This window comes from Fusarium coffeatum (genome assembly GCF_003316985.1).
Source record: "Fusarium coffeatum strain FIESC_28 chromosome Unknown BRIP53273_contig_119, whole genome shotgun sequence".
Taxonomy (NCBI): domain Eukaryota; kingdom Fungi; phylum Ascomycota; class Sordariomycetes; order Hypocreales; family Nectriaceae; genus Fusarium; species Fusarium coffeatum.
The window spans coordinates 23,781-45,692 of record NW_022157912.1 but is presented as its reverse complement, the minus strand read 5'-3'; the positions used below and the strand labels follow the sequence as shown (position 1 = coordinate 45,692).

General features: G+C 47.4%; 8 protein-coding genes across 8 annotated transcripts; 3 read left to right on the top strand and 5 right to left on the bottom strand.

Annotated features, from left to right (window-relative positions):
• Positions 1-1,342: 1,342 nt before the first annotated feature.
• Positions 1,343-1,630, top strand: FIESC28_05542 (uncharacterized protein; the record flags this gene model as incomplete). The annotated part of the gene is made up of 1 exon (XM_031159687.1): positions 1,343-1,630. One exon carries the CDS (start codon positions 1,343-1,345, stop codon positions 1,628-1,630), a length of 288 nt encoding a protein of 95 aa, XP_031016239.1.
• A 267-nt stretch (positions 1,631-1,897) lies between these two features.
• Positions 1,898-2,563, bottom strand: FIESC28_05541 (uncharacterized protein; the record flags this gene model as incomplete). The annotated part of the gene is made up of 1 exon (XM_031159686.1): positions 1,898-2,563. The coding sequence occupies one exon, from the start codon at positions 2,561-2,563 to the stop codon at positions 1,898-1,900; it is 666 nt and encodes a 221-aa protein (XP_031016238.1).
• A 521-nt stretch (positions 2,564-3,084) lies between these two features.
• FIESC28_05540 (uncharacterized protein) lies at positions 3,085-3,693 on the top strand (the record flags this gene model as incomplete). Its single annotated transcript, XM_031159685.1, has 1 exon — positions 3,085-3,693. One exon carries the CDS (start codon positions 3,085-3,087, stop codon positions 3,691-3,693), a length of 609 nt encoding a protein of 202 aa, XP_031016237.1.
• Positions 3,694-3,857: 164 nt separating this feature from the next.
• On the bottom strand, positions 3,858-7,575 carry FIESC28_05539 (uncharacterized protein; the record flags this gene model as incomplete). Its single annotated transcript, XM_031159684.1, has 5 exons — positions 3,858-5,656; positions 6,095-6,315; positions 6,368-6,935; positions 7,081-7,266; positions 7,317-7,575. The coding sequence occupies 5 exons, from the start codon at positions 7,573-7,575 to the stop codon at positions 3,858-3,860; spliced, it is 3,033 nt and encodes a 1,010-aa protein (XP_031016236.1).
• A 554-nt stretch (positions 7,576-8,129) lies between these two features.
• On the top strand, positions 8,130-10,283 carry FIESC28_05538 (uncharacterized protein; the record flags this gene model as incomplete). The annotated part of the gene is made up of 1 exon (XM_031159683.1): positions 8,130-10,283. The coding sequence occupies one exon, from the start codon at positions 8,130-8,132 to the stop codon at positions 10,281-10,283; it is 2,154 nt and encodes a 717-aa protein (XP_031016235.1).
• Positions 10,284-10,411: 128 nt separating this feature from the next.
• FIESC28_05537 (uncharacterized protein) lies at positions 10,412-11,014 on the bottom strand (the record flags this gene model as incomplete). The annotated part of the gene is made up of 2 exons (XM_031159682.1): positions 10,412-10,672; positions 10,733-11,014. The coding sequence occupies 2 exons, from the start codon at positions 11,012-11,014 to the stop codon at positions 10,412-10,414; spliced, it is 543 nt and encodes a 180-aa protein (XP_031016234.1).
• Positions 11,015-15,417: 4,403 nt separating this feature from the next.
• On the bottom strand, positions 15,418-17,165 carry FIESC28_05536 (uncharacterized protein; the record flags this gene model as incomplete). Its single annotated transcript, XM_031159681.1, has 4 exons — positions 15,418-15,771; positions 15,825-16,433; positions 16,505-16,825; positions 16,872-17,165. 4 exons carry the CDS (start codon positions 17,163-17,165, stop codon positions 15,418-15,420), a joined length of 1,578 nt encoding a protein of 525 aa, XP_031016233.1.
• Positions 17,166-17,847: 682 nt separating this feature from the next.
• On the bottom strand, positions 17,848-21,845 carry FIESC28_05535 (uncharacterized protein; the record flags this gene model as incomplete). Its single annotated transcript, XM_031159680.1, has 4 exons — positions 17,848-19,574; positions 19,628-21,009; positions 21,464-21,669; positions 21,723-21,845. The coding sequence occupies 4 exons, from the start codon at positions 21,843-21,845 to the stop codon at positions 17,848-17,850; spliced, it is 3,438 nt and encodes a 1,145-aa protein (XP_031016232.1).
• Positions 21,846-21,912: the final 67 nt, after the last annotated feature.

Sequence of the window (21,912 nt, the reverse complement as noted above, 5' to 3'; positions counted from 1 at the left end):
ATGGAAGCAATGCATTTCATGCTTAGCTGAAACCCAATATCAGGGTAAGGTTAGGAAAAAAATAGAAAAAGAGAAGAAAAGGTCCTGTATAAGCCTTGGAGTTATAGTGCTTAGAAAGTATAATTTAAGATGGAAGCCTTATTATTGAGAGCCTGGTGATTCTTTTGGCTCCGATCTATCGTACGCAGACGGCGACATGGAGAGATGGATCCAATTTTTAAGTACTATAACTCTAATACTTACATAAGATCCTTTCTCTCTCCTGAACCCTACCCTAATATTAGGTTTCAGCTAGGCATAAGATGTATTACTTTTGTCTAATGTTTTTCCTCTTCCTTATACCAATAATACATTACAAAACCACTTAAGTTGTTACAACAGCTAGCCTTCACAATAAGTACAAAATACATACGACAGGTAACATCTAAGACACTATTAGTCGCAACCACCCTAATCATAGAGGGACTACACTGGTCGTCTTCAGAGGAGTAAGGATATCCCTTATTTATATCAATCACGTTAATCTTACCAAGTCATCATCAAATTCATCGTCAGAATCATCAAATCCATCACCGTCGTGACTTTATCATCAGGAATATTATCAACACCGTCACAATGGCTTCATTAGCTTCAGGTTTCGACGGACTGCCGGAAAAGAGCTTTCTTTATGTGGGACCGTAACTGGGCCCATCCTACTATCAGGTCACGAAAAAGGCATGAGAACTGAGTGACAGACTATGCTTATAGTGTCCGGAATTAGGAAGACCTCCGGCTTGAGTGCTACTCGGGGTTTGCTTCTGACGCATCTGGTGATAAGATGCCCGGCAATGCGTAATAGTATAAGATAAAGATGCCTAGAAGTGCCGGGATGCACAGTGAATACACCAACAGGCCGTACTACAATGTACTGCTCACTCTATTTGATGAGTGATCTCCTCAACCTGAGGCATATATCTGGCGCTGACCCCGCATGTGCTAATGATGATGCCACAAGATCTACCTTGAACTACCAACACATCAACCAGGATGCAGTTTAAGAACCAACACGACAAAACATCTTGCTTCATTGAACCAACCACAATTGCGTCTCCGTATGTTACTCGGACCCTGGCAACCAACATAAACAATAGCCTTTTGATCTGCAGTCATCGCGCAGCGCTTTGACAGTTAGCGCGGAGATTCCCTGATTTAGCCTGTGACCTACGACTTGCCTTTGGTACTACGCCATAAACTCCGGTTCTTTAAAAGGGCCAAGAAGTCAGAGTCCGGAGAAGACCCAAGAGTGGAAAGAACATAAACACCCCAGCTCATTCTGCTTTCCAAGAGTCCCCTCTACTTCAATATGACAACCAGAAACCTCAACAAGACCTGGCGCGACGTTGTCTTTGAACAGTACGAAGCCGACCACGCAGCAGACGTCCCATTTCCAATCCGCTACTTGATCTTCGGCCCTGAGTGGAAAAAGGATATCTTTATTGAGATCCCCAACAAGATCGACGTGTTTGACTTTCGTCAAGCTCTCCTCCGCGGCGTTAGTTCCCGGCGCCTTGAACCCGACCCGGCCTACGAAGACGACCTTATCAAGATCCGAGCTCACCCGAGATATGCTAGTCGTGGCAACAGTGGCTAAGGCTTGGAAAGTCACTATTCATGGCGATTACATTCTGAAGCAATGTGAAACGAGTCATGCTCATGCTGGGGTCAATAGCCAGGGAACCATCAGACATACATACAGACAGACAGAAACGTAGTCCAAGAATAGAATTCGATTTGCCACTACCATAAAGCAATGTCGCTAGCTCTCAGCTATTACAACAAAGCATGGTTGATAGTGTGATGGTTCAGTATCTAATAAATTTCAGAAGACCTCAATCCCTTCCACGAAACATATCCTGTATTATATCTCATCTACTTTGGACTTCTCCGCATAGGTATAGCTGGCATTCTGGTTATCACCATTTACCTGAAACCCACCAGAGCAATGGTTTTGATTTCCCTTTCCACCATGATAGAACTGATTACCCGATCCGCTGTTGTTCAAGACTATGCCAACGGTGCGGTCCTCCTCAAGAGACGGAGGGAGTCGCTTCAATTCGTCCAAAACTTCGAGCAGACGCCTTGTTTCCTCTTGACTAACAAAAGGCTCAACCGCTATGAGACCCATACTAGTCAGAAGCTCTACCATGATAGTCTCAACCCTCTTGCCGTCGCAACCCTTGACAGCCGATGCGTAGCGCTCCATCTTGTTTCCCTCTTGTGTCATTGTGTCGAAGAGAATTTCAAGAGCCCGTAGTTGCGCGCAGCCATCGTCGGCTACTTGCTTGATAACCAAGTACATCTCCTTCGTTTGTTCTGTCTCTTCGTTCATAGCCTTGAGTTGCGTCCTCACGGAGCCAACGATGTCTCCGGTAATCGGAAGGTTTTTCGACACGACATGGAAGGCTTGCGGGATATCGGAAGAGCCTTCTTCTAAGCAACATGAGTCTACCGCCTGACCGTGGACAAAAAGGACGGTGTCAAGAGATCTGAGAGCTTGCGGCTTGGTTACCGCGGCGCTGTACATGATTGCAGAGTGTCGTCTGTTGTAATAGGTATGGTGTGAGACAATAAATACGGCCAATTGTATCAGCCTCTACGTAGCTTGCTGTATTTCAGATTTTGAAAGAGAGATCGCGGATGATTCGAGGTTGATCTTCTCGCTTCTTAAGCTCCCTAGCCAGCATTAATATACATCTGAACAGGCTAAGAAATAGGACTGGATTGGCCGGCTGGACTTGGCAGTGTAAGCGCCCGGAACAAGGCTCTCAAGTGGGCTGTTTGACCACAAGAGGTGTCCTACGTGGCCCACAGGCTGCATGATGACTGCATGCATAGCCCCATCTAGGCAAAATGCTACCCTGGAAAAAATGCAGATTTTCATAATGTGCATGTAATTTCCAAAACCTTCGTACTGTCAAAGGCATCTGGGCTCTGTATCAGTGCTGTCAAAAACCAGCTTGGCATCTTTCTTTCTCTATTGTACTAAGCATCTACCTTTTCCTCGTTGGGCAAAGGCTTGAAGCGTCAGCTGAACCGGATTTCGCTATGTCAGGCGCAGAAGTACTGGGCATCGTCTCTGGCGCGATCACTCTCATCGAAGCCTCTATCAAACTATATAAGACCGCCAAAGACTCTTCAGGCCTACCTCCCCATCTTCGAGATGCGGCTACTCGCCTCCCACTGATCCAAAGTAGCCTTCAGACGGCAGCTGAACGCATACAACAGGACCGCCAACCGGAATCATATGCCGCTCTGGAAGCGGTTTTGCAAGCATGCAGCGACAGAGCCGCACAGCTTTATCAGATATTCGAGGCTATGGTCCCTCGTACGGGTGCGACGCGGACGCAGCGATATGTCAGAGCTGTGAGATCGTTTCCTCAAGTCGACAGAGCCAACGCGCTGGTTGAGGAAATTCTTGCGGACTTGCAAGTTCTCACACTGGATCATGTTGTCAAATCTGGAGCAAGAAGTGATTCGACAAGTATCGGAATGAGGCGAGATGTGCAAGGAGAGGCTGTGGTGACGCTACACAATGCTGGTATTGGGAAGCAGTATGTTCACACGGGACAAGGAGACCAAAATATTGCGAACGGTAAAGCTACGCAGTTGAATGGGAGTTTCAATGGTGGGACATTTAATTTCACCCAGTTATGATTAGAAACTAGCTGTCTTGAGCAGGCTAAAGAGGGTAACGGAACGAATGTGTAAAGCGGCATAAATGCCTGTTTAAATTGATATAAAATGACTAAGCTCTTCTGCTTCTTATGCTTATGACGGGTAATTCTCTAACACCATGCGGGTAGGGCTAGGCGCAGTATTCAGTATTCAGGTTCCTCAGCTGAGGGCGGACCTTCTAGAAGATACGCTCTTATCACACTATGTTCCCTGCTCTGGTATCCCTGAGAATCAACCAGGTCCATAGCTGACCAGCCGTGATCGTTTCTGGCATGAATGTTCACTCCTTGTGCTATTAGTTCGCGGGTCATTTTCACCTTGCCAAGATGAACAGCCAACATCAGCGGTGTAAGCCCCGAGTGGTCTTGGGCCTCAAGATCTACTCCCCCTTCCGCCAGCATCATAACAGTGCTTTCAGTCGCATCCTTGCCGTTGACAGCATGATGGACAGCATTGTAGCCTTGGCTGTCAGTCTCGTCAATGTCGTTTGTCCGAGACATAAGCAACTCGAGGCCAGTAGTGAATCCCAGGCTTGCAGCAAGATGAAGGGCTGTCAGACCAGCCGAACCCTGCTCTTCACATGATGCCCCGCTGATGAGGAGACTTTGTAGCATGGGTCTACTCCTTTGCAAGATTGCTAGTAGTAGTGCCGTGTTTCCCTTGCCGTCTGGCTCGTCAATCACCTGTCTGGCAGCGCTCTGCGATAGAATGAGCTCCAATATCTTCACTCGGCCACCAAGTACAGCATAGTGCAAAGCTGTAGATCCAGCCGTGTCCTTGGCTGCTAGATCAACCCCATTGCCGAGGAGGAACTCTACCTCCTTCAGCCGCCCGTCACGACAGGCTCTATGTAATGAAGTCATGCCCCCATTGTCAACCTCGTTGATGTCGGCACCAGCCTGGCAAAGCAACCAAGCAATGGAGTACTCTGATTTTCGTAAAGCCAGACCAAGAGTACTCGGAACGTTAATGTGTCTCAGTTGAACGTTTGGCTTGTTCGCAATTAAAAGCCAGGCTATTTCCTTGTTCTTACACTCGATGCTGTGGTGCAACGGTAGCCAGCCTTTGCCATCCTTTTGGTTTACCTTGGCGCCTTTCTTGAGCAGTAGCCAGACCATATCCTCATTTCTTTCCCGGATAGCCTGAATCAGTGGCGTAGACCCATCTGGGTCCTTTTCATTGACATCTGCTCCGTGTTTGAGCAACAGTTTGATTGCAGAATAGCGTTTGTAGTAAAACGCCCAATGCAGAGCAGACCGCCCATCGTTTGTATCTCGTTGGCTAGCATTTGCTGGATCAGGTTGCCGCTCCAGTAACTTCTGCAGTACTTCTGCATTGCCACTTTTGACTAGATGAAGTACTGGAAGCCAACCATCACTTGTCGGACGGTTGAGATTCACACCCTTTTGTAGAAGGGCCTCGATCAAACAAGATACGTGAGCCCTCACTGCCTCTCTCAGAGGTGTCCATCCATCATTGACGGGTTTGCCTTTGCCGCTGTCGCCCAGCTTGTGGATCATCTCGTGGGCATGGTAGAATACCTCTTTCAAAGAAGTCCATCCTTCAGTTACCTCAACATCGACGTCTTGTTGATTCTCGACCATCAATAGTGCTATTGAGGTCGGTCCGTAACGGATGGCAGATGATAAAGGTGTCAAACCTTTGCTTCCTTTCAGGTCTATTCTAGCACCGGCGCGGATAAGGCATCGTACATCGCGTGTCCCTTCAGTCATGGGCCCCATGAGTAGCTTATGCAGAGCGGTATCACCACTTTTATCCTGAATGTTAACATCTGCAGCTTTCTGAACCAAGAAGAATAGAATCCTGTATCTTCCAAGAACGGCAGCCCAATGCAAAGGGGTCTGGCCATTTGAGCATTTGGAGTTGATATCTGCGCCCGATCTGAGAAGGCGTTTGATCCATGCGAGCTGGTTGAACCATACTGCAACATGCAAGCCCGTAATCCCGCGAAATGACAGTCCAGGTACCTCCCGAAGCATTTTGAAGGCGCTTCCTAAACTTTCTCTATCTGACAAGAATGCCTTGATCAGGTTCATCAACTCTGCATCCATCGGCTTGCAAAGGTGGGAGCACCAATACCTTGCGGCATAGACGAGCAATGAACTTTGAGACTGCCTAAACTCCATCATCAAAAGGGATATCAAGCATACTTTTGCTATTCTTGAACCAGGCTGTTGAAAGAGGACTTCATGTCTCTGTAAGTGGTCCTTAACTGATTCGTGCACCAGCCGCAAGGTATTCGTTTCGTGGTCTTCAACTATCAGACCAGCGCAACAGGATATGATGGCGTCTCTCGGCGGTAGTGAATCTTGGTACGGAAATCCATGGTTTTTCTTTTTCTGTATGGCGAAACTCTCACGTATCTGATCTACAGTTAGACCGGTTTTCGCGTGCACCACCCAGGTGAAGACGTGTTTTGCAAGATCGGTTTCATAAGGGTTCTCGGCACGTATGATCTTTCTAATAGAGACTTCGAAGGCACCTGAGGAGGTTGTGGGAAGCTGTTGCAGGGCCTCCTTGATATCTGCCAGAGTACCTTGCTTCGTGATATTATGCAAGTGCAGCTTAGCTAGAAGGAACCTGTCGTGGATTAGCTTTCTCGAGCTTGAGAAGGTTATATCTCGTAGCATACATTCCACTTTTCATGGTTAACTTAGTCACCTTGTCAATAACCATTTCCTGATGATCCGTGTTCTCCAACACTCGTCGAAGTTCTGTATCCACGTTCATCCGGTCTTGCACGTAAATCCCTATGTCTTCCGCACGCGGAGTGACCTCTATCCTGGTACTGATATCGAGGTCACGAATTAATGACTCACGTCGAGAGGTGAAGAGAACGCGAATATTTCCTGGGAGCTTTCGAAGAGACTCTTGTAGAATCTGACGAGTTCTTTCGCCCTGAGTGTTTGTGCAGCTATCTAAAGCGTCGATCACCAAGTAGACAGTCTTGAATAGCGAAGACTGAGCTCTAAACAGGTCGAAGTATTCCAGTGGATGGATTGGAGCTGAGCCGCGGAAGGAGTTGTTAAACTTGACTCTCAGTGCTTCCGAGATGTGCTTGCTAGCTGGGTGCTGGAGAAGTTGTGATAACAGCGTTGACCAAATCCGGGCCACTGGGGGTGACTTTTCGTCACCTTCATGGAAGTAGAAGTAGATGCAAGCCGAGTCCTGCTTCTCTTGGATCTCACTCTTCAACGTGTCTATGACAAGGGACCTAAATATGCTGCATCAGCACAGGAATCATCATCACTTAGAGGGTACAAACGCAAGCACTGTCTTCCCTGAGCCCACTAAGAAGTCCTTTTGTTAGTGCAAGTCCTTTGTTTAGATAGCGCTATTACTTACATATTCCGTGGATCCCAATGGACCCATGAGAACGGTTAGAAGAGTCCCTCCATTGTTGTAACTCTTTGCTCGCAATAATCCATTGTCCTGTACCTGGTGCCCTTTGACTAACGATATCAAGATGTTGACGATTGACGTCCAGAGGTGAATCTTCCTGCCGCATCAGCCAGTCTGCTAAGGCAGTGGCTCCATTTCAAGGTCAGTAACTCCTCATCAGTAGTAGCCATGTTCCTCACCAGTTGGCTCAGCTGGCTCAGTCTTTGAAAAGTTCAAGGCTTCAGCCAAGTTCCAAACCGACGGTATTCCTGGCCCACCAGCTTGCAAGTGCAATGCCAATGTAGTGTACTGCCTTCGATCGCTGCGGTCGTTGAATTGCACGCCGTTACTGCTAACGACGTTTTGATCTCCATCACCAGGACCCAGGTATTGACAGCCTGATGCATGATTCTGGGCCAGAACATCTGGTCTTGTTTCATCAGGCTTTGGTGAGACCATCTTGAGTTGAACTGGTGATCATCGAGACTTCCGCCCGGTCGATCTCTGTAGAACCTTGGTTTCTGCCTTCACAAATATGTGATCAAGAGGTGCATGGGCTAGATGGGACAAGGAAATCAGGCTCTGGTGGCACTGTAAGCACTAGTTAACTACAGGCATCTCGACCCAGTTGTTTTCAAGACAGACATGGGGGCGGAAACCTTGGCGCTTAATAGATGTGACAGTAATCCTGTCGATGCAACGCTTATTTGCTGCTTGTTCAGCCGCAAACAGCGGGAATACCCAAACTGGAAAATAATCCGCATTTATTTGCCCAGGGTCTTGAAACTGCCTCGCCAGACTGCATCCATTGCACTGCTGTGCCACCGGATGGGAGGGTGAGATTAAATCTCCCCCGTAATGTCACCTCAGATGACTTTCTACAGATGTGCTCAATGCTTTCTCTTGTCAACCGCCTATTTCTCTATCTCACTAACAGTTTTTCTCCTGCCAGTATTTCCTTCCTCTGGACCTCAGTTTAGTAACCTTCGACGCGGTGACTCGACAACATAACTATGCTTAAACTGAAACCGAGCGCGCCTGGAAGATCCCACCGTCGCCGCAAAGAGGGCAAAAAGGCCACGGTAGAAACCGACGCTTCTTCAGAAAAGAGTAGACCATACTCCAGCGACAGCGAAGGTAGTTGGCTTGACGACATTGGACCATCTGAGAGTGCTTCTGTAGTACCTGAGAATCCGCAAGTGTCTTCTCAACGCGTTGCTCATCAAAGCCATCGAATGGAAGATCCTTCTTCTCCAAACTTGGCTTCTAATGGCTTGGGCGGTCATCCGTTAGTTCACTTTGGCGGATATTCAGGTATACCTCAGATGCCTCCTCCAAGGCGCCGCAGGAGTGGAATGCACGAGCCGACCACAGGAAATCCCTCAATGGAATATCCCTCTCATAGAGTTCGATATCCTCAGGCTCCCAATATGCAGAGAAATCCTGGGCCTCAATACTCTTCGGCCCCGGATATGCAAAGCAATCCCCAATATCCCCCAGCTTCAAATGGGCAAGGCAATTCTGATCCCCAGGCAGGAGTCAATCCGTACGGATATTTCGGCCCGAACTATCAAAATGTTCACTATAACCCCTATGCCAACCACTACCCACCTGGCATGATACCAGGTAACCCATATCTTACCTTCCCAGCCGCTCCACCGGCTGCGCCTCCTCGTGAACAGTCGCCTCCTCCCAGGGAAGATCCTGACAAGATCCGTTTGGAAGCCGAGATCGCTGCTTTCAAGGCCATGGAAGAAAGGGCCAAAGCGGCGGAAAAGCAAAAGGAACGGGAAGCCCAAATAAGAAAGGAGGCTGAAGAAGCTTTCCACCGTAGAATGGAAGATATGAGATTAGCTCAAGAAGAAGCCAAAAAGGAGATCGAGTGGGCCAGGCTTGAGGCACAAAGGCTAGCACGAGAGAACCTTGAGACGGAAAGAAAAGCCGAGGAAATGCAGGCAAAGAAGCATGCTGAAATGATGGCTTCTGCCGAGGAGGCAGCAATAGAGAGGCTACAAAAAGAAAAGGAATCGGAAGAAGAGAGAGCAAAGCAATTAGCCGACCTTGAGAGAGAAGTCAGGTTAAAACTTGAATCAGAAAGGAGAGCTAAGCTTGCTGAGCAAGAAGCAAAGGCAAGGCAGAATGAGGATCTTGAAAGACTCGCAAAGTTGAAGATGCTACAAAGTATGGATGAGATAGTCTCTTTGACAAAGAAGAAAGTGCTTCATGAGCTTGTCATGGACGGAGACCTGACTGGGAGACAAGATTGGCTCATCAAAGTGCAAGATGAAATCGAAGCTGGAAAAGGTCAATCGCGCAATGGAAGCTCGATAGATGGAGGTCGGACCTCGATCTCCAAACAAGGCCTGACGCCACGCCATGCCACTGCTTCAACGGTTCGCTCAGCTTCAAGTGCATCAGCCAAGCTTTCCACTGTCTCGCCAGCTCCTCCCGAAGCACCCAACGTACCAGAATCATCAGACTCTGAAAGTGCCCAAAGCAGAGTCGGCACGGATCCATTGACTGGTCGAACATACCCTCAACTACATAGGTTCGGAAGCCAACGGCAAGAAACCCATGACAACGATCTGGTTGGCCAAATAGCAGATGCCGTCATCGAAAGACTGATGAGCTCTCCATACTACGACGTTTCGATTCGTCATCGCCAACAGGCAGATCGATATTACAGTACAAATTCATTCACTCCGGCTTCGAATCCTTTCGAAGGAGGAAGCCGGTTTGGGAATCAAGAGAGCTTTGGGTACGGCCCTCCTCCGTGTGGACCGATGCGACGATTCTACGTGCCCCCTAAACCAGATCACCTCCGTGGACGAAGCCTCAAAGAACCTGGTAGGTCGCCATCATTTAGCCCGCCCGCACAGCAAGATGTTCCAGTCTCTCGTGGCGGGAGCAGGTTGTCGACTATTCACAGTGCACCTTCGCCCCCACCACTGGAAGAGTGGCTCGACAGTACTCAAGCGGCGACCAGCTATTCAGAAGTTGAGACGGTCACCCAAGAACCGCCCGGGATACGAATGGGCTATGTAGGAGCCGAGGAAGTACTGCCAGGGCACTCTAATGCCTGGTTTGAAGAGTCGTTACACAGGATGGAAAAGGTCAATGCCAGTGTTTATGTAACTGAGCAGGGAGTTGAGCATGGCTTCCGGTAGATTTACGATGATAGCATCTAAGGCACTTGTATAAGAGATGAGGCTAGTTGAATAGACTTCTAGTAAACGCAGCTATCATGGCGAGGGGAGGGGAAACTGAACAGGACTTGAAAGTATTACAGCTCCTCCTAGAACGATCGCCCATGCTCTGTAACGGCGTTCTGATTCTCCACAACAATATAATCAACACCAACAATCAACCTCATACTCTCCAAATCAATAAAGTTTCGCTCATCGGCTTGAATAACATCCCGATAAAATGGATCAGCTCCCATGGCCGCGAAAGTCTCCATGTTTTGAACCCAAAACTCAGCAGCGCCGTCAAATTCAAGGACAGGTGCTGCGCCTGGGACACGAACCATGTCTCGGAGCTCAGGAGTTGAGTGATACTGAATAAATTTCTTAGTAGGTTTCAGACTAAGGTGCGTAAGGGTAGGAGTATAACGTACCTGTGAGTACTTGTAGACACCCATACGAAGATGAAAGTCTCCGGCGGTCTTGGTATGGTTGTTGGCCCAGTATGCGTTGAAATCTTCAGATGAAAGACCCATCTTTCGGTTGTAGAAGAGTTGAATGTGATACATTCGTTCGAGGTTCTTGGTGCATGTTTGCTTGTAGGTGAAAGGGCAGCATTCTTCTGATGTAGCGGTCACTGGGGTGTAGTCTGCTCGGGACTTGATGCTACTAGCTGAGACTAAAGTGAGAAGGGATAGAAGGTTTGTGAACTTCATCTTGATTAAAGTGATAGCGTATCTGGTTCTTGAAGGATGTAAGAAGCTCAGTCGACAGGACAGCAGACAGCCCTTTTATATCTCACTTCAAGGGTACACGAGGCGTATTATGCTTATCCTACATTAATCCAGATACTCAACCGATGCGAAAACGATCGGACAAGATGACTCCTTGATGCATCTCTTTGTGCTTCTCTGCAGGGATTTTCAGCATCGTTTATCGCCAAGGATCAACATCTCGCGAAGTCGGGTCGCGAAGAGCGAGACACAAGGCCCCGCATAAGCAGAAGATCTGAATCGAGTTTAACCTCGTCGGGTGTGATCACGTAATGACTCTTTCTAAAGGATAATAGATGAAATTAAATCCCTGGAGGCCATCATGAGTTGATGTGTTTGTCATTTCGAATTGTTTTTGATGGAGAAACCATAGCTGCTTTATCTAAACCGGCTCACGCTTGTCTCAGTGGTGCTCACTCTAAGCACATGCATGCGGCCCACTCGGACCACCAAAGTACTACCTATAGGTATGTACCCTCACAGCGCAAGCATGGGTACGTACTCAAGATCATCACCCCCAACTCCACGCAGAAACTTATCATTGTTAGCTTGAAAACTTAGAAGCACTTACACAGAGGCTTGTAGCCCAGACCCCAGCGATGAGGCATCAGGACCACTTCCATTGTACCCCAAAGGTAGCAAATCGGGTGCGACCAAGTCAAGGATACATCGGGGGTCTCAGAAGAAAGTCCTGTCTTGTATCTTGGGGAAGCATTTCAACACATTGAAACACTACAAGGCATTATCAAGATTCTCATACACTCAAATAAATCGCTCGAGTCCCAGATTTCCAGGAGCCTAGATGATCCACTCACACTGAGACGAAGCGCATGCTCATTACCCCGAGATCCCCAGACTCTCATGAGCGGGAAAGAGGGATACTGCGGGAAATGGATGAGCTAAGATCTCAAGTTGCCCACCTGGCTTTGTCTGTATAATCACTGATATTTTGGTAATAGCCCTGCTGGTGAGTCAATTTCTTTTCTTCCTGCAGCTCCTGGGGGCCCTCTGTGCAAGCGTAGCTCTTGAAACCACAGTAGGTTGAAGAGCTTGCGATATAAAGCGCATCCTTTTGCCCCCCCTGATCTGCAAGGCTTGACGAAAACTTGGTCGACAAATCTTTCAATGTTGTACGTTAGTTGAGCAACTGTTGAGCTCACGAGCAGATTCAAGGTCTTAAAAGCTTTCTTTATACTGATACTATTATCTATAGCGCTTTTAAGCTGTTCTTGAAGTTGCTCTTGGGAAGTAACCACTACTTGGGATCCTGATAACCATAATAAGTTAGCATGATTATTCAAGATGTAGTAGTATAAGTCTTAGGGAAAGTAAGTAAATAATTAGAATATACTGGTGTGATCATGAATGAGATACATATCACGACGGCGAGCTTTAATAATCGACGATGGGAACGTACTCTTGCTGTTACCATTGAAGCTGAAGAAGCTGCCGTTGCCTTGCTACTTATTTCTTATATTGAGACAGCTATTTGGTAAGCGTGGCTATCTGTCAAGCTATTAAAACAAAGAAGCCGGATGTCCTCCGTTTTAGATTTAAACACACTGGGGCTAATATTAACTACAAAGTCCGCGTTTGAATGGAATTATATGTAGCTTATGCGAACCATGATGCGGCTTCTGTTGAAATCTTACCCAGAGTGGAGGCAGGTCCTCACATCAAGCATAACGCCTCAGGGTTCTCAGAGCTGATGACAGTTTGCTACAACGTCTAGAATTGTACTATCAGATTTGGGCCAATTATGCCTCTTGATCAGCTTGAGACTAGCAACGATGAGAAGACAAGGCAATGTTTCAAACTAGTGCTCGACTTCTCATCCCTTTCCACGACGACGAGATAGAATTCAAGGACAACCTCCTGGACTCGACCGGCAGCAGCACCATCACTGCGATCCACGTTCGAGTTATACTGGTCTCTAGGATTACCAGGTGATAAAATCAAATAGCCTACAATCAAGCTTCATCCAATCAGCCATATTTATTGCGTTTATGTTATGAGTCATTAATTTATAACGTATCATGCCACCAGTCCGTATGTACTTCCGTCATCCGAATATTGATGCAGGAGGCCTACCAAGCGGGGTAAACAGTTATGTGCTGATGCCCAACATGCAAACGGTTATAAAAGAAATATCTCCTCACATTATCGACTTTTTTTCTTTCACTTCTTTCTTCTTTTTATATCTTTAACTTTTGAGCAATGGAAAAAGTCAATCGAGACAGTAGACGCCGCTGTAAAATATGCTCTATTTCCTTCAAAACCCATTCTGAACTGGCGAGACACTGTTTGGATGCGAAGCACCAAAGCAATCAGTGCTGTCAACTCTGTATTAGATGGTTCCCCACCAAAAAAGCCTTGGCTCAGCATAACAAGGCAAAACATGGGAAGTTACCAGAGGCTATAATATCCCAAAGCTTAAGTCCCAACGCATTAACAACTGTACCTCTGTCACAATATCGTTTCAACGACGAGAGCTACAAGCAACTCCCTCTGCTCAGCTCAACGGTCATTTACAACCGTCTCATCCCGAAATGTCATTCTTCTAATCGCCTTGGAAAAGAGGGCTACATCTTACCTAGCACCCTGAACCAAAAGAATTGCGAGAATGTTATGGCACCTTATCCTATCTCTCTCGAACCCAAAAGAAAGGCTGTCGCACTTGACTGCGAAATGGCGGGTGTGAGAAACGGCGGTAGTGAAATTATATCCATCTGCGTTATCGACTTCTTCTCGGGCCAAGTTCTAGTCAATTCTCTTGTTAAACCTAACGAACCAATAACTGATTGGCGAACCAAAGTCCACGGCATAAGTCCGGCAACAGTGTCAATAGCTGTATCTCAAGGACAAGTACTTCACGGTTGGGAAGCAACGCGGGACGAGCTTTTCAAGCATATCAACACAGACACGGTACTAGTTGGACATTCTCTCCAACATGATCTAAAAAGGCTACGGATATCACATGAAAAGATTTTGGATACTGCCATTCTTACAGCAGAAATGGTATTTGGGAAAGACGTTGGTTCTGGTCGTCGATGGAGTCTTCAGTCACTGTGTGCCGAGCTGTTAGAACTGAGAATCCGACTGGACTCCAAACCTCATGAGGCATTAGAAGATTCGATGGCGGCACGAGAGGTAGCCTTCTGGTGCCTCTGCTACCCTGACAAGTTGAAACAGTGGGGGAAAAAGGCCCTCGAGAAACACCTTGCTGAGAAGTTGAAAGCAGCGGAGAAGAGAAAGAAAAAGAGAAGAAATGTACAACGCTCAGCGCATGTTCGCGGCGTTGGTGACAATAAGTGGGGGTATCATGATGATTATGGTAATGATGGTGATGAGATACTTCGTTGGGAAGACGTGGTAGATTGGGAAACATGGCCAAAGTCGCCTCCTTCTGATTGATAATGTAGGATAAGCTTATTTATTGTCCCCAGATAAGCTTCATTTTCTAGCTTTATATTAAAATTAAATAATACTAGAAAGAACAAGTCTATTATTACTAGCTACCGAGAGGATATACTACAGATTAAAGGTTATATTAGAGACCTAACGTAACATTGTATATCTACTAATTAATATTAATATTAATAAAACTATAAAGTTACCTCAACAGAACGGGAGGCTTTCGTGACGGTGACGAGAAGTTGGCGCGTCTCGGCGACGTAAAGGAGAACGTTACAGAGGATAAGAGAGGCCCGGTGGCCACCGAATTATAAGGTGTTTCATCAGATTCACTGCTTAGTATATTATCAAGTGCGTTGAGTGATCAGAAGTGAGGTTTGCTAATACTTCAATAGAACTATCTTCGTCAATATACCTGGCGTGACTGGTACTTTGAGCACCCAGATAAAGTTGTTATTCCACAGGATAGTAAGAAACCTCTCCGTCTCTTTCTTTACCTTCTTGACTAACTCGAGATATCTAGTGCTCGCGAGCGATGTTGGGGTCAGGATACACGCGGACCACTGCATTGATTATCTACGGACAGTACTTATGTGCCACGGAGACACCACGCCTTTCTTTATAATTGTCGATTTGTCACAGCCCATGGGCGCTCGTGGGGATTTCAACGCTCATCACAAGTGTAGGGACTTTGGAAAACTGCAGGATTGGAATGGAAAGCATGGGGTAAAGTTTGGTTCGTTTACTGAGGAAGACCAGTGACGTGGTAGTGTTTAAAATACTGCTTTGCCTGCCCTTAATAGTAACATGTTGCATTGTAGCTTGCCAGATTATTTCGTCTCTTATGCTCCCAACCCTGATGCATGTATCATCTCCGCCGTAACAATTTGGTCGAAATCTCAAATTCATCAAGTTCAACTAATGTTTCAATGTCAGACTGGAGTAGATCCCTGGCCACTACTTTTGGAATTCTTACTCTCATAATTCCCTTCGGAGTGTCTCAAGTCTCGACGAGCATGCTGAGGGACAACATCAGCCAGAGTCTCATCAGTCCCTTCAAGATCCTCTTCAACAGCCACGTGATCTCGAATCTTGAGAAAGATGACAGGTGCAGCGATGATCAATGAGGCAGCGAGGAGGATCCAGTTGCTGAGAAATTGTGCTTGGAAGGATACCTTTCTTGCATCTAGATTGTTGGAAATTGCGGCGCCGGCGGATTGGATCCCTTTGTAAAAGCCGATGTAGTTGCGCAACGACGGCCTGAGTTGGACAAAGCGCCCATGAACCTACGAATGTTAGCAACAGAATATGAAGAGAGTTAAGAGACTCACCAATATACAGTAGCTTGCCAGGCAGCGTCATAGAAACCATAGAAGATATACAGAACCATAGGTCCCGCATAACCCTCATCCTCCCAATCCTTCCCTTCTTCCCTATCAGTCATCGCCCTCGTATACGTCCTCTGATGAACAAACCCACCACCCCAAATAACAAAAGTCAAAATAAAAAGAATCACAAGCGCAAGTTTCGCCCTAACACTCCTCCTCAAATATTCCAGATCTAACAAATATCCCCAAATAGCCGCCGCAGCAATCTGCGCAAGCCAATAAAGGAGACTATTCAACGCCTTGGTCCTCGTCGTGAAATACGCTCCATTGACTACATTCTGTTGATATACGTAGAACCAATTGGAGGAAAAGAACATGGGGAATAGGAAGATGACGAAAGGTTCGAAGCGAATTGTCTCGTATAGACCGACCAGTTCGCTTTGCCAGGTGGGGTTTTTCATGAGGATTACGTATGATCCGTCTTTGCGGATTATATCGTTTGCGTTGCAGAGGAGGAGGGATAGGGCGGCGCCGAAGAACATGAGGACTATGAAGCCGATGTACGTGCCGTCGCTTACATCGGCATTCTCCAAGGTATGGAAATTGGTCCCAAGGGGAATCTGCAACGATGACTATTAGCACAACCCATAGAGGCCAGAGGGAGAAAGGCTTGAGTAGACCAGTCACTTACAAGGCTCCCAATAACAGCTCCCATGTTGAAGATTCCCCAGAACCAAGCGAAGTAATGTCCCTTTTGATGTTCATGCGGATACGAAATCATGATGGTGCCTTGGGCAGTCCATAGCATCGCTGCACAGAAACCAAGAAGCACTCCGGCGAAGATATTGAAACCTCGGACATCATCTTCAAAGTGGACTGACAGAAGAATACTGATGGTGTAGATACCATAGCCGATGCCGCCCAAGGCCAGTGTGAGTTTGACACCGAGTCTATTGACGAAGGTTCCTCCAAAGAAACCGACAACAGCAAAGGTGCTGTACAAAGCTGTGTTCTGTACCACATCAGCATTGGACTCTACCGGGGTCGCGGGTTCTTACCATGTCGTTCACGAGTGTCGCATCTCTTTTTCCCCCTCCACCCATTCTGTTCAAAGCATTAAACATACCAGGACACATAAAACACACAAAGGCCACCATCCCCAACTGGATCTTAGGCGAAGCATACCAAGGCAGGACATATCCAAAGAGCCTATACTGACGATACTTGTACCCTGTCGGTACATCTACCGACCCAGTGGAGTAATTAAACAACAGGTCCCTATTAGCGTAGGATACTGCCTCCGGGTTGTTGACCGGAGCAGATTGGCCGGCTGCGGGTGTGTTGAGAGACATGACGTTGGAATAGACTTGGCAAGAATCTGAGACATCGGGATCTTTGGGCTGGACTGGGGGGAGGAAGGACGGGTTGTTTTATCATTGTTAGATACGAGGATGGGATGACGTGGCGGTGTACACGGAGAGAAAAAAGACCGCGACGGGACGGTTGTACGGCATGATGGGATGTTTTGTGCGACTTCGAACCGAAGGTCTTAACTTCGGAAGGCCTCCAGTGAGGATCATAAATGAGTTGCAGATGCAGGCTCTGGGGGCTGAGATCTCATAGCCTGGAGTATAATAAGATTTCGCATTAATTGACCGATTGCAGTTCATTGCAATCTTATTAATAGCTTGCCCTTACTATTGGGTGGTATAATAAGAGAGTCTGCTCATACAGATGAATTCTATTGGACACATAGCCCCGAATGCCACGCAACACAGGTCTACAATTTGGCCAATCTGATGACTAGTGATCGGCAAGGTTGGGGGCAAAGCCGTTGCGGCTGAACGATTGGGTTCCGAGTTGGCTGACTGCATATGGATGAGGCAAGTGGCTTGTCACTGTGGTACTTTGGACAAATATGTCGCACAGATGCTTACAGGGAGGGGACATAGCCCCCAGCTTCAGGCTCGAATTGCCGGTAGGGCTGGATATGCTTATTCGGAGACTAAATCCAGTATGATTGGGATGACATCCTTAGACAATCACAACCTCGCGCACCACACCCTCCAGCTCCTCCAACTGGACATGAGCAATTCCAACCCTTTTAAATAACCGTGGCGGTTGCTCGCAATCAGTAGCTTCAAGAAGTAACCTAACGACAGATGCCGGCTGGCCAGTAGGCCACATGGGTAACCCATATCCTTGGTGTCCAGCACCATGCTCATACTTGACAATATCTATATACCAGACAGAACGCCCTTGCAGTAGACTCTCCCTTGGATTGTTCCATGTAGGCATTTCAGTCGTTTTGCCTGAAAGGTAGTCTAGATAGGTTGAGAGAGGTTTATCCTGGGATTGTTTTGGATCATCGTCCATAGATAGCTTGGTCGTGAAACCAAAGCCGAGGTGACTCGCAAGACTTTCCATTTGTTCCGTCGTGAGTTTGCCCACCGGACCCTTGAGAGTGATAGACCCATGGGTTTCATCTATTGCAACAGGGGAAGTAGGCCATGAGCTTGTGCGCTCTCCGTCTACGTTCGCCATAGCATAGTCGATTGCACAGCCAGACCTAGATGCCCATGTCCAGGATGGGTACGAGTTACCAGACATGCTTGTTCCCTGGTGGACTTGCCACAAAAGACTCCGGAGAAAGTGTTTGCCTTTCCAGATACCCATGACGAATTCGCATTCAAACATTGGTCCCATTACATTTGCTAGACCAAGAATTGCCGGGATCCGATCTGATTCTTTGGTAAGATTTCTTGTCGTGTACTCGGCCACCAAAGTCTCCCATTCCGTATAAGCATCGACTCGATCTTCCTTCTCATGACCTTGCTGCTCAGAATGTGGAAGAGTGGCCTTGATCTTGAACGGTCTCTGCAAATGCTCCTTCATCCGACGAGAGCGATAGGGCTCATCAGAGTTGTTCCCGGGGTATTGATAGTGACCCATAGACTCTGGTGACGAATCCGCAGCGAATTTGGATAAGCATTCCCACTGAACGTGGCCATCGCCAAACCACAGAATGCGAGTGCTTAGCATCTGTTCCTGAAACGTCCAGCCTCGGGAATGAACAGGTCCTCGAAGAGGTAGCTGTAGTACGCCGTATTGGTTCTCTTCTACAGGTGGATGCACTGCAGGCACGAACCATCCCGAGTCGCTAGTAGGCCTTGACGTAGGGGGAATAGGAAATGGCAGGACATATTGCTGTCTGAGAGAATGCGGTGTGAAAAGACCGTCGTTGCAGTCTGTTCCGGATAAGGTGGATATTGTCAGTATGGAATTTGCGTAAACGTCACCCATCCTGGCTGCCTCTGCTGCCCAATCGTCGGTGTCGTCCTGTACAATGCAGAGGCTGTCTACCCAGAGGTAATCGATTCCGAGGCCTCGAGTTGCCAGTACAGCATCCCTGATGGTTCTGGGAAGCGATGATAAAGTAATGTCACGTTTATGGTTGTCCAAGTTGGCTTTTGTTGTTATGATACAACGTGACTTGCCCCAGCAGTACGATAGGGCGCAGTATGTGGCCCGTTTCCCCCTGCTTGTTTCGATGAGTTTAATTTTTGGGTCGTCCAATGTGCCGCCAGTCACGTCCAGAACGCGAGTTGGAAGAACAGGGTCTGTCGTATCATGCAATCGTCGACAGTCAGGATGTTTCTCTCTGCAACGCTTCAGCCAGGTTTTGCTTAAAGACAGCGCCCGGGAGGATCCAGTGCCAGCTTGGCCTTCGCTTGAGTCGGGAGAATAGTCAAGAAACTCCTCTGTTAAACGTTGTTAGCTTGATTTCGAACATACACTTTCTAGTTTAGCTTACCCTCTAGAAGACTGATCTGGAGGTTCGACAGTTTGTCGCCGTGTCGTACCTGCAGACGTCCTCCCCGGAATGTCTCGAAGACGCGTAACATGATTGGAGCGTCTTCGGAATTACTGCCTGGAGGGCTATGTACTTTGTCACCCTCACTAGAAGCCACTGTTTGGTTGCTCAGTCTTTGAGGTACTGTACTCTTATCAACTGCATCAAGCAGCAGACCGCAGAACGGACAGCCATCACGAGCCGTTCTTTCCAACTCGTGCAAGGAAGTAGCATGTTGAAGATCGTAAGACTTAGACGAGTTTAGTCTAGTAATGACATCTTTGCAAATCCCACAATAAGACTCTGGTATTTCTAAAGGGTTTCTCGTCTGTGCTTTTTCAGAGAGTATACGAAAGAATGCCGATACAGAAGCCTGGTACCGCGAAGGGCTATTCGGCTGTCCCCAAACTGCCCTGAATTCTTCTGTGTTGACAATGGAGCGGAAGACAACTTGGCAAGATGACGGAGGTATGCTGTTGCTCGTTTCAGCCAAGTGGAAAATAAAACCCTCGCCAGATAGACAGAATGTGAGCAGTTTCCTGGATTGTTCAAAGTGATCGCTGCCGTTTTCAACTTCTGTCGAAAACGAGGCGCCGGCATTCTCTAGAAGCTCGACCATGTCCATCTGGCGACGGAGAAACACAACATCAAGAGGATACCAACATCCCCTTTGATCAAGTGGCAATTTAACATTAGCGCCAGCCGCAATAAGATGCTGCATCTTGACCAAGTCTCGTAGGATGATGGCCATTCCCAATGCCGAGATGCCTCCAGATCTATGATACTGATGTGATTTGCCTGTATGCGAATCTTTGGCAACCACGACAGTGCTTTCTTCGGTCTTCTTATCCAAGTCAGCACCGTGCTCAACGATCCATTTAGCTGTTTCAGTCCATCCACGGTTATGCGTGTTAATTCCTTGATCGATAGCCTCATGGAGTACAGTACGACCCGAAGCGTTCAGCAAGTCAATATGAGCACCGTGATCAAGCAGAAGTTGAGCCACATCGAACTGTTTCTGCCAGAGAGCGCGATGTAGAGGTGTGTTAAAATGTGACCAGGGATCACTAGCAGTTGGCATCACGCAGCCACCACCGGGAGGGGGGAATACAAGCTCATCTTCTGCCCACGATGTGTTGGGGTCCCAACCTTGAGATAGGTACAGAGACACGGATTCGAGATTGAACGCGGGAGCTTCTTCGTGGGGGTACGGAACAGAGCCGCCTGGCTGATGTTTTTTGAAGTGGAACGTTTTTTGTTTGGTGCGTCGTCGTTTGCTTGGTGTTGGATTCGAATCAGTTGCTTTACGTGCGCGAGGCATGATGTTCTGATGTTTCGGCGGTCTGTAAGTCAAAACAACTGCAGATGAGGATGACTAGGACGGTCGTAATGGTGATCGATGGGAAGCTCTAACGGGCTGAGCGACAGTGTGGAATTTCTTGTATGTGCTGCACAGAATCATCAGAGGTAACTAGTACAACCTTTTATAGTCTGCCTTGTCAGCGACACAGGACTGTGGCTGTGTCCTCCAAAATCAGGCTGATGCTTACATCTGACGTTGAGGGTCTCACCGAAGGGACCCATCCAATGAGCGGTAAGAAACGGCAGGATGATGGATTAGGATCGAGAGACTGTGTTGCGGTTACCCGAGCGGCCCAAAATGGACTATCATGAAAGATAGTTAGGTAGAATTTACCTAAGTTAAAGCATACTTGGAATAGTAGGAAGAAAATGACAAATTCTTTAGATTAATATTTACTACATTCTGTGTTGGGTTGAGTGAGCGCTTCTTGTTACCTCTGGCTCTTAGTAGCTACCCGTGCATTTTCAACAAACTTCCTAAACCCTCCAGCAAGTTTATCAAAGTCCTTTAACTTCTCTTCCATCCTCGTATTGATCTCTTCTGCCTCAGCTGGCCACTCATCGAAAGTATCTGGCAGGAGGTTGGCGGCTTCTTTGACAGCGACCATGAGCTCTTGGTAGTCACAATTTTGAAGTTCCGCCTTGTTTCAAGTCAGACGTTGAGGTCTAGTTGAGAGGTAGATGGAGGGGTTACCTGTGCCATTCTTGCGTAGTTTGCTGTGAAGCGCATGGCTTCAAAGGCGGGGATGCTGCTGAGGGTATTATTAAAGTCCCGCGCTGTGGATGCGGCGCGGTTGGGTTTATTTGAACTCGCCATGAGGGACTTTGATTGAAAGAGTTGTATGTTGGTGTAGTGAAATAGACTGTTATGGAAGGTTCAAGTT